Source organism: Colletotrichum jinshuiense, chromosome 2, assembly GCF_051148585.1.
Source record: "Colletotrichum jinshuiense chromosome 2, complete sequence".
In the NCBI taxonomy this organism is placed as follows: domain Eukaryota; kingdom Fungi; phylum Ascomycota; class Sordariomycetes; order Glomerellales; family Glomerellaceae; genus Colletotrichum; species Colletotrichum jinshuiense.
In genome coordinates, this window is record NC_139309.1 from 4,035,175 (window position 1) to 4,045,191 (window position 10,017).

A 10,017-nucleotide genomic window follows, 5' to 3' on the forward strand; every position below is an offset into this window, starting at 1 on the left:
GGCCGGGTGGAACAGGCATATTCGCAAGAAAAGAGTGTGCCTTGTAAAATGATAGCATGTTTTGAACTGATGATCATGAGGTTTTATCCTCCGTCCTCTTGTCAATGCTCTCGCAATGTTCCATTACACACCCGCAATTAACCCCGCCATCTCCTCCCTGCTCACCCTCCTCTCCATTACATACTTCCCCAGGGCATTCCCCCACTGCTCAGAGAGCAGACAACCCAGGAGATGTTTGCAACAAGGGACACTTCCGTGGTCCAATCCATTCTGACTCAATCCCCCGAACTGCCATTCCTTCGCTGGACCCTCCTGGTCTGAATCTTCCGCAGCGTCAGCATTCCTGATCTCAAACTCGGCGTCCTCCGCATAGCCAGCAGCGTCGGCGGGGAACGCCTCGAAGGCAAAGCTGGCGCAGGTACAATTCCAGGCGTCGAGCTGGACGAGGTACGTCGTTGCCGCGGACGCCGAGGTGCCGCCGGCGTGGTTGCGTCGGGACAATGTGGATGCTACGGAGCGGACGAGATGGAACGCGGCGGCGGCCGGCGGCAGGTGGTGGCGCGGGATCGGTGGTGAGGACCCCTGTTCGCCGGCAGCTGCGTCATGGTCGCTGGAGTTATTGGCTTGGTTGCTCTGGTCGGGTGCGGGGTCGGCGGGGTGCTGTTCCTGGGCGCCGCCGGCGACGGTAGAAGAGGCTTCCGGGACCACGCGGGTGATGAGGTTGCGGTCCAAGAGATCCAGGGCCGGGAGGACTATGGATGGGAAGAGGACATGGAGGGTCACCAGCAGCGGGCGGTGGGCTTGCGGGAGGGATTTGAGGGGGTTTCGGTTGTCGTCTCCGCCGGCGCCGTAGTTGGATGGCGGGGCTGCGGATGGTGGGAGAGAGGCAGAGGTGAGGGAGTTGATGAGGCTTGTTATGAGAGCTCGGGGTGTAGGGAGATGAGACGATGGCGGCGACGATAGGGACATGCTCTTCGCCTTTGCTGGCCCAACTGGGGGTTGATTGTCATCTGGTCTGGGAAGGTGTAAGTGATGAGGTTGAGATTTGTTGCGTGTCTCGTCGGTAGAACTTGTTGCGAGCGATTCTACTCTGGGAATTCTACTCTTCCAAAAAAAAAAACAGAAGACAAAGAATCCCAACCCCCTCAGATGCCGCTTTGTGTTGTCATGCAAGTTCCTGATGAATTAAACGTGAAATTCGGGCTGAAACTCTCCAGTCTTCCAATTTCAATTCCGCAAATGGTACCCAGGTAGGAATATATTCAAATCTACAGTCGCCAAAATAGCATCCCAGGACAACAATTGACTGAACTCCGGTGTTTGTGAACAAAAGAAAATGTCTCTTATGAGTTTTGCCGCCGGAAGGCTTTTGTCTAATCACATTGTGTCCGCCACAAAAGGGCATAATAGTACAGAAAATATCGCTCGTATCCATTGCTCCATGTCCAGTTCCCTATCGCCGTTATCTTTACACCCACTCCTTGGGAGCCCTCAGCGCGTCTACGAGGCGTTGCTCACGACTCTTAGGCTCAGGCTCATGCATGTATTTCCAGCTCGCAGTCAGAGGCAAGCTCATCAGAATACTCTCGACTCTCGAGCCGGGGGTGTTCAGACCGAAGGCAGTACCGCGGTCGTGGACCAGGTTGAACTCGACGTACTTGCCTCGGCGGATCTGCTGCCAATCCTTCTCTGCCTCGTTGAACGGCATATCCTTCCTCTTCTCAAGAATGGGGATGTAACCGGGCAGGAAGGACTTGAGGCAGTCCTGGATGAAGGCGAAGGTATTCTCGCGGTCCTTCTCGGTCTCGTCCAAGTCGTCGAAGAAAATACCACCAACACCGCGGCACTCGCCGCGGTGCTTGTTGTAGAAGTACTCGTCGCACCACTTCTTGAAGCGTGGGTAGTAGCTCTTGTCGTGCGAATCACAGGTCTCCTTGAGCGTCTTATGGAAGTGAACGGCATCTTCGTCGAACAGGTATGATGGCGTCAGATCGCTGCCACCACCGAACCACCAGGCCTGCGAGGTCCCGTCGGGGTTGGACGTCTCGAAGTAGCGGTAGTTCAAGTGGACTGTCGGCGCCATGGGATTCTTGGGGTGCAGGACCATGCTGAGACCGGCGGCGAAGAAGGGGAGGGCGTCGACGCTGTCGTCGAGGTTCTTGTGGTTCACGCGCATCTTGGCAATGGCGGGCTTGGGGAGGGTTCCGTAGACGACAGAGACGCCGACGCCGCCCTTCTCGAACACGTTGCCGTCCTGGAGCACACAAGTGATTCCACCGCCGCCCTCCTTGCGGCTCCATTCATCCTTGCGGAACTTTCCTCCGTCGACCTTCTCGAGCTCCTTGACGATGATCTGCTGCTGTTCCTTGATGAACTTCTCCATGCGCAGGCGCATGGGCGAATCGACAGTGATTTCGGTTTCCCGCTTGGTCAGGGTATCGCGCTCAGCCAAGGTTGGCGGGTCGAGTTGAAAGGGTTCCTGGACGGCCTGGATCGAGCATTGTTAGTAACCTGAAGCCAAGGGGCGGAAGCGCCGGCAAGGGTGCTGGAAGGGTGTAGTTGCAGTACCATCTTGTAGGCAAGGGGTGCTGCAGCGGCAAGACCAATTGCTCCAATTAACAGCCGATTGTAGGATGCGTTGGTCTTCTGACCCTTGAATTGCGACTTTGCGGAGGATGAGACGAGTCTGCGACCCAATTGAAGCTGGTGCTGGCTGCTGGCGATTCTGGTGCGAGAGCTGCTGAGTTGTGCAAGCAACCTTTGCGTGTGCTTTGTGGAAGCCATGACTGAAATATATAAATACAAAAACTTAAAGGGAGTCGAAAGGAGTGACTTGGTGTGCTGGAAATCGGATGATTCTTTCTCAAGTGAGAGGCATAAGACCACTGGGTAGCGATCATGAACTGACTGGACGTCGTTCGAGCCAGTCAGGCCAGCTGTAAAGTAAATTCAGAAATCGTTCCACGTTCAATGGGCGAGACCCCGGTCGCTGAAGCGACGGAGCACTGGAGCAAAGCTAAACAGCCTAGACTCGCCAATTCAAAGGTGGGGTGAGGCTTGCGTTGCCGCCGAACGCCGGAGACGCCTCTTTGCGCGGTGAGAACCCCTGTGCAACCTGCCGCCGCCGGTGCTGAGTTAGCATATGTATGCCTGAGGTATAACATAGGCTTTCCGACCCCTCGGGCCGGACAGTGATTGCGTTCGCTTTCAAGAGCCCCCCTTTCCCTAAGGTCGGTTATCAGAGGTCTAGGATAGAGCTCCTTAGGTAAGCTCGATAGATAAGGCCGAGCCGTGCGGGTAGAGAGTCCCAACTGTCCTCGTGGTTAATCAAAGTCCCAGTGTGAGTGGGCTTTGCCATAGTCCCTCTCTCACCTCTTACCGGGGACAAATGACGTCAAGACGAGGATGTAAGATATGGCATTGCAACAGCTCTCTCTTGAGGTAACTATGCGCTTAAAGCAGCAGCTTATGGTTGACAACCGGCTTCCATGTATAGATGAGTACATGGTAGCTGCGTGCACGTATCAGGAGGTTGCGGCTACTGCGATCCCGTGAGACTGACTCTTCAGCACCTCAGTTCGAAAAGGGGAACACAGAGGACAGTGTGCCAGGACCTCTTGTGACTCAGGTCGGATCCAGAAGGCGTGACAGGCTGCCAGGCTGTGTCAAGTGGCTGCGTGGCCGGTCACCTGCCTCGCCTTTCGTCAATCTTGCCTCAGCACCCTGCGCACCTGCACCGGTCCACTAGGATTTCATCGGTGTCTTGCCCCGCTCCGATAATCCGATAAGGATAAGGTGCTGCTGCTGCTGAGGCAATGAGGATAGGGAGGGGAAGGGGGGGTGGGGTTCTTGCCAGCTTAGTCATTCGAGGCCCTCCCAGCCGCTGCGCACCGTACGTACCTTGCCTTGGGTTCCTGCCTTTCTAGGTACCAAAGGTCGGTAGGGATACGCAGCCAGCCAACCAGCCTGTCGCCTGGGCCACCAGACATTCAGTGACCGCCCATTCCCCGTGTCTGACCCCAAGGCACCCCAAGGCGGCAACCGGCCATCCTCTTATGCCTTCGCAAGCAGCCCCTCGTTACCTAAACTCTCTCTTCTACACACTTCTCCGGCATCAGTCATCTTCATTCCGACAGACATCTCGTCAGCTATATCTTGACCGTCGCCCAACTCCACAGGAGCAGACCATCTAGAAACCCACAACCCACTTCACCATCCACCTGCAAGCCGTCATCATGCGATCCAAGTTCAAGGACGAGCACCCCTTCGAGAAGCGAAAGGCTGAGGCCGAGCGCATCCGCCAGAAGTACTCTGACCGCATTCCCGTAAGCTCTCATCTTCTTCTGCGGCTTCTTTCGTGCGTGTTCGTGGGCGGCTTCGTCGCAGGTCGCTGTTGCCTTTGTCAGCTTCGCGCGTTATCGCCTGCGCCCCACGTTGCTTGACTGTCACCGCCGATCTTCGTATCTACTATCAAGGACCCCGGAGCTAACCAAGGTTCTCACGACATAGGTTATCTGCGAGAAAGTCGAGAAGTCCGACATCGCTACTATCGACAAGAAGAAGTACCTCGTTCCCGCGGACTTGACTGTCGGCCAGTTCGTCTACGTCATCCGCAAGCGCATCAAGCTCTCGCCCGAGAAGGCTATCTTCATTTTCGTCGATGAGGTCTTGCCGCCCACTGCTGCTCTCATGAGCAGCATCTACGAGGAGCACAAGGACGAGGACGGGTATGCACTCCACCTTCAGAACGTCTTGTAACCGCAGTTTGCTGACCTGGCCCTACTTAGTTTCCTCTACATCACCTACTCCGGCGAGAACACCTTCGGCGGCTTCGAAACGGCTTAAGCTTCCAACCTTCTGATGGTCTAGTCACCTAACGGCTTCAGAATGTTCACGGCGTTTCGGTCTGCTATGGTTCAGCACTTTTGGAATGGGTTTTCACGGATATCGGATTCCCCCCCGAAGCAGGGGGTAATGAGGAAACGCAGTCACGTTATCGCGCGGGGTCACAGGGTCAGGCGCGACCCATGACCGATCACATAAACTCCTGCGTGGCTTGGGAACGCACCAAGAATTGAAGGCTCGCGGAGAACTATGCCTGGAAATTGGCTTCATGAATTTTAAGTGGTTTCCTTAGAACGCATGTTCAGTTGCCTTCCACCTCTCTTTCTCTCTCTCATGGCTATGGTGACTTTCTTGGAATTCCGTGTAGCATACTATTCATTAGTGCGCCGTTTAACCCCGCCCTAAGTGTGCCCTTCAATCCTCGTCTTGAAACCTTGAGAAATTCCTGTGAAGCTTTGGCTCCGGGCATCGTGAGTGACGGGCGCATAACCCAAGCTGCGGATTTGCTCAAACGCGTGAACCCACCAACCCCCCCCTGAACGATGGTCAAAGAGTCGGTTTGACCGATGCGGCAAGGTAGAGCTCTCCGAGACCCCGACAGAGGGATTCGGTCGCCCCGGCGTCATGCATAGTGTCGTCGCAAACGCATTGACGACGGGAGGGATGCAGCAGCTTAGATGCTCTGGCCAACAGATGGCACGTCTAAGGCCTGAGATGGCACGGCGACATCAGATCGCATATCCATCCAGATCGCAGGTTGGCTAGCGCGAACGAACACTTTGATTTCCCGCCGTTTAAGAACTTTTTTTTACCAAACCCATCCCGTCTTTAATTAAAGCATTATCCCAACAGTTTCTCGACAGTACAGAGTTCAAACCAAACCAAACCCAAGTCACGAGAGTGATGCTGGCCCCGTATTCTAGTGACCGAGCATCTGTTGCATCGCATTCAGCCTGTAGCTCTCGCTCTTCTCCATGAGCTCCTCGTGTTTTCCCTTGGCCGCCACGGCGCCCGACTCGACGACGAAGATGATGTCCGCCTTGCGGACCGTGTGCAGTCTGTGGGCGATGGCGATGACGGTGATGCCGCGGGCCGCGCGTTCCAGCCCTTCCTGCAGCGCCCTCTCGCTCTCCGCATCGAGTGCGCTCGTGCTCTCATCCAAGAGCAACAGGCGGGGTTTCCGGACCAGGGCTCTTGCGATGGCGATGCGCTGCCGTTGGCCTCCCGAGAGTTGCGAGCCGTTGGGCCCGCATTCCGAGTCGTACCCCTGGGGCAGGGCGATGATGGTCTCGTGAATGTTGGCGAGTCGGCAGGCCTCCTCGATTTCCTCGTCTGTCGCATCCTGGCCGGGGCGGGCGCCGAGGCCGACATTGAATTTGACGCTGCCGTCGAAGAGGGCGCTGTCCTGCGGCACGACGGCGATGTCGTCGCGGAACTCGGTGTTTTCGAACTTGGAAATGTCCATACCGTCAATCTCGATCGTGCCGGTGCCGGGCGTGTACATGCGCTGGACCATGGCCATGACGGTGGACTTTCCGGCACCGGAAGGGCCGACGAGGCCACAGAACTGGCCTGGCTGGATCGTGAAGGACATGTTGTCGAGGATCTGGACCTCGGGGCGGGCAGGGTAGGAGAAGGAAACGCCCTTGAAGGAAACAGCGACGCCGCCTCTTCCTGAACGGGGTCTGGGCTTGGAGTCTGCGAGGGCTTCGACATCCTTCTCCTTTCCCTTTGGCGCGTCGGCCTCTTTGCTGGACGGGGTTGTCTCCGACTTGTCGAGGTCGAGGAGGCTGAAGATTCTGGAAGCTGCCATGCGGGCTCGCGTCACCTCGGGCGCAAGACTGAACATCTGGCCCCAGAGCTGGGCGCCAACGAGCATGGCGACGAGGATGATGAGAAACTGCGTCTGCGTGTAGCGGCCCTCGATGATCTGCTTCGAGCCCCACCAGTATGCGAACGCGTAGATGATGTTGCCGGTGCTGTTGGCGACGGCGAGCCAAATGTTGGCAATGGCGCTGGCCGCGATGACTTCCTTCTTGGGTCCCTTCAAGGCGCGTTTGTATTGCCCGAGGACCTCATGCTCCAGAGACAGAGTGGCGACGGTCTTGATGGAGTTGACAGACTCGACGGTGATGCCTACAGCCTGAGCGTACGCTCCCGCGTGCTTCTCCTCGAACCTCGAGAGGACTCGGATTTGCATGATGCCCGAGCCCAGAAGAATCGGGATGATGACCAGACACACGATGGCGATCCTCCAGGCCAGAATGTGAGAGTAGATGATGGCAACGATGAGGTTGACGACGACAGCAAAGATGGTGCCCATGATGGAGCCGCTGAAGCCACCGATGGCTGCGGCATCTTTGGTGATGACGGACAGGAGCGTCGTAGGATTGCGGTTCTCAGACTGGTGCCACTCGAGCTCCTGTTGGAAGAGGGATCGGAACGACCGCACACGAATCTGGTACAGCAGCTTCTCGGCAAGGTAGCCGAAGGCAGACCAGCTGGCCAGGTTGGCGAAGAATTCAACGCAGGCGACCATGAAAAAGAGGCCGGCAAAGAACGCGCCCTTGCTGGAAATGTAGCTGGGGGAGTTGCATGGACTGGCGACGCCGATGGCGTTACCAAAGATTGTACCGGATGCACTGTAAGTGCAACCGACGATGAAGGCCGCGACAATGGCAAGGAGGAGCCACAGAGAATGAGGGCGGACCATGCCACCCAGTCTCTTCGTTATCGACCAGGTTGACTTGTTCGTATCCAGTCCGCCATCCTGCAGGTCTTCCGCTGGTGTCTTCTTGGGCTTTTCGGGTTCCTTCTCTCCCTTCTCCGTCTCAATGGCCTTGACAAGATCTGTGGGGTCGACGCCGTTCTTCTCGACTTCGATGGTATCTGCCGAAGACTCTACAGCGGTGCTCGTGCGCGATGGTGCCTCATCTTCCTCAGTCGTGTGGATGTTTTGCAGGTTGACCAAGTTGGCGTAGGCTCCGTTGCGTGCGATCAGGTCGGCGTGGTTTCCTTGTTCAACAATATCTCCAGCATTCATCACGATGATGTTGTCGGCGTTCTTGATTGTAGAGAGCCGATGAGCGATGGAGATCAGAGTCCTGCCCTCAGAAACACGCTCGACAGCTTTCTGGATCCGGTGTTCACTGGCAGAATCCAGCGCCGCAGTGGCTTCATCGAGAATCAGAATCTTCGGATCGCGGATGAGAGCCCGTGCTAGAGCTACACGCTGCCTCTGGCCGCCACTGACGAGCTTGCCACCGCTGCCAACGGCTGTTCCAAACCCATGCTTGAGCCGGTCGATGAAAGAGGTCGCATCGGCAAGGTCCGTTGCGTGCTGGACAAGCTTGACAATCTCAACCACTTCGGGGCCGTATGCCTGAGCTGCGGTGTCGAGATCGGCACCGCCCATCAGATCCTCTGCGAGTTGGGCAAGCTGAGGTCCGTGGAGTGCAGCCTTGAGCCCCTGGTGCTCCTCCTTCGGCGAGTTGACGAGGCCGAGTGCGATGTTTTCGAGAACGGAACGATCGAGAAGCGAGGGCTCTTGTTGAACGAGACTGACAAAGCTGCGTACATTTCTAACGTTTAGGCTCCGAAGATCGTGGCCGTCAAAGAGAACGGTGCCTTCTTTGGGGTCGTATATTCTCGTGGCCAAGCCGGCAATTGTCGACTTGCCGCTTCCCGAAAGACCGACGATGGCGGTATACTTTCCACCGGGGCACATAAGAGAGACGTTCTTTAGGACGTTCGTATCGGGTCGCGATGGGTAAGCAAATGTCACACCGCGCAGCTCGACCGTGCCGGTGATATCCGAGGGGAGTTTCTCGCCATCCTCGGTCACGGAGTCAATGCTGGAGTGCAAATCAATGTCTGCTCGGAGTTTCACAAAAGCAGCTGAAGCCGATCCAAAAAGAGGAAGCAAAGGCGCGATGGTACCGAGCATGATGCAAGCTAGAAGCAGTCAGCATGAGCAGGCAAGATGGACAGAAACGGGGGACGTACCGTCGACGATGAGGAACACGACCGTGTAAATGTCACCTACTGAGGTGCCATTTCCTCGCCCTGCAACAGACTCTGAGATGGCCTTGCTGCCTTGCCAATAGGCGAGAGCATTCGCAGAATATGCGATAAAGTAGAGCAGTCCAGCCTGCGTGGCGGCAGCGGCGGCCTTCTTGATGCCCTCCTTCTGGGCCACCATCATGTGTGCTGAGAACTTGGCTTCCAGACGCGGTCCTGCGCCAAAGGCCTGAACAACGGCCACGTGAGATAGAGCCTCCGATGCGATTGAAGAGGCTTTGGCGATACCGTCGGACATGGTGCCGGTCCATTTTTGGACATAGCCTCCACACACAATTGACATGAGCAAGTATGCCGGGATGAGGGAAACCAGCATGCCCGCAAGTTTTGCGTATTTGATGAAGCCAATAACGTAGGCCGTGATGAAGAAGGAGATTGTTGCAATGAAGATGCCGACCTTCTCAGACGTTCCGGTCTGAATGGTTTGGATGTCGGAGTTCAAGCGCGACGATACCTCACCAGCCTGGCGGCTTTCGAAAAAGCCGACATCCTGCCTCAGCAGACTCTGGAAGTATTTCTCACGGAACCGCTGGGCGAGCCTCTGGCTCAGCAAGCCCCAAGAGGTGGTATAGCAGTAGATCAGGGCAAAGCTGCCAATGCTGATGTAGACGAGCTTGAGGACCTTTTCGTTGACGGCGGCCTGGTAGGCGCTCGCATCACCCAAGCCTTCCGAGCATGTCGCGCCGTTCATATCGTCAATCAGCTGTCCAAACAAGATTCCCATCAAAGGAAAGGGCACGCCGGCGGCGGCGGCCGTGATGCTGCCCACGACGAACAGAACGACGTCGATCCATGTCGGGTCGGCGTAGAATAGCAGATGGAAAAAGCTGAAGAAAGCCTGGAAGCGCTGGAAAACAGTCAGTCTCCTGGCGGAAAAGTAAACCGTCGATGGTCGATCTGGGATTCAACTCACATTTGTTCCTGCGTCTTTGGGGGCCGCCTGCTGCTGCTGCTGCTGCTCTGGTGATATCGAACTGCTGTCACCAGCCTGCTCGGCTGGTGCCGTTCTTGAGCCCTTGTCAACAGCCATGGTCATACAACATGCCACTGTCAACCAAATTCAGAAATGGACTTCCCGTTTTAGATGTGGCA

At 56.3% G+C, this 10,017-nt stretch overlaps 4 protein-coding genes across 4 annotated transcripts; 1 reads left to right on the top strand and 3 right to left on the bottom strand.

Moving 5' to 3' along the window:
- Positions 1–123: 123 nt before the first annotated feature.
- On the bottom strand, positions 124–969 carry EsH8_II_001043 (uncharacterized protein; the record flags this gene model as incomplete). Its single annotated transcript, XM_083264341.1, has 1 exon — positions 124–969. The coding sequence occupies one exon, from the start codon at positions 967–969 to the stop codon at positions 124–126; it is 846 nt and encodes a 281-aa protein (XP_083121663.1).
- A 499-nt stretch (positions 970–1,468) lies between these two features.
- On the bottom strand, positions 1,469–2,784 carry EsH8_II_001044 (coproporphyrinogen oxidase; the record flags this gene model as incomplete). The annotated part of the gene is made up of 2 exons (XM_083264342.1): positions 1,469–2,488; positions 2,569–2,784. 2 exons carry the CDS (start codon positions 2,782–2,784, stop codon positions 1,469–1,471), a joined length of 1,236 nt encoding a protein of 411 aa, XP_083121664.1.
- A 1,451-nt stretch (positions 2,785–4,235) lies between these two features.
- Positions 4,236–4,845, top strand: EsH8_II_001045 (ubiquitin-like protein ATG8; the record flags this gene model as incomplete). Its single annotated transcript, XM_083264343.1, has 3 exons — positions 4,236–4,325; positions 4,510–4,727; positions 4,788–4,845. 3 exons carry the CDS (start codon positions 4,236–4,238, stop codon positions 4,843–4,845), a joined length of 366 nt encoding a protein of 121 aa, XP_083121665.1.
- Positions 4,846–5,764: 919 nt separating this feature from the next.
- Positions 5,765–9,961, bottom strand: EsH8_II_001046 (P-loop containing nucleoside triphosphate hydrolase protein; the record flags this gene model as incomplete). Its single annotated transcript, XM_083264344.1, has 3 exons — positions 5,765–8,799; positions 8,851–9,772; positions 9,839–9,961. 3 exons carry the CDS (start codon positions 9,959–9,961, stop codon positions 5,765–5,767), a joined length of 4,080 nt encoding a protein of 1,359 aa, XP_083121666.1.
- Positions 9,962–10,017: the final 56 nt, after the last annotated feature.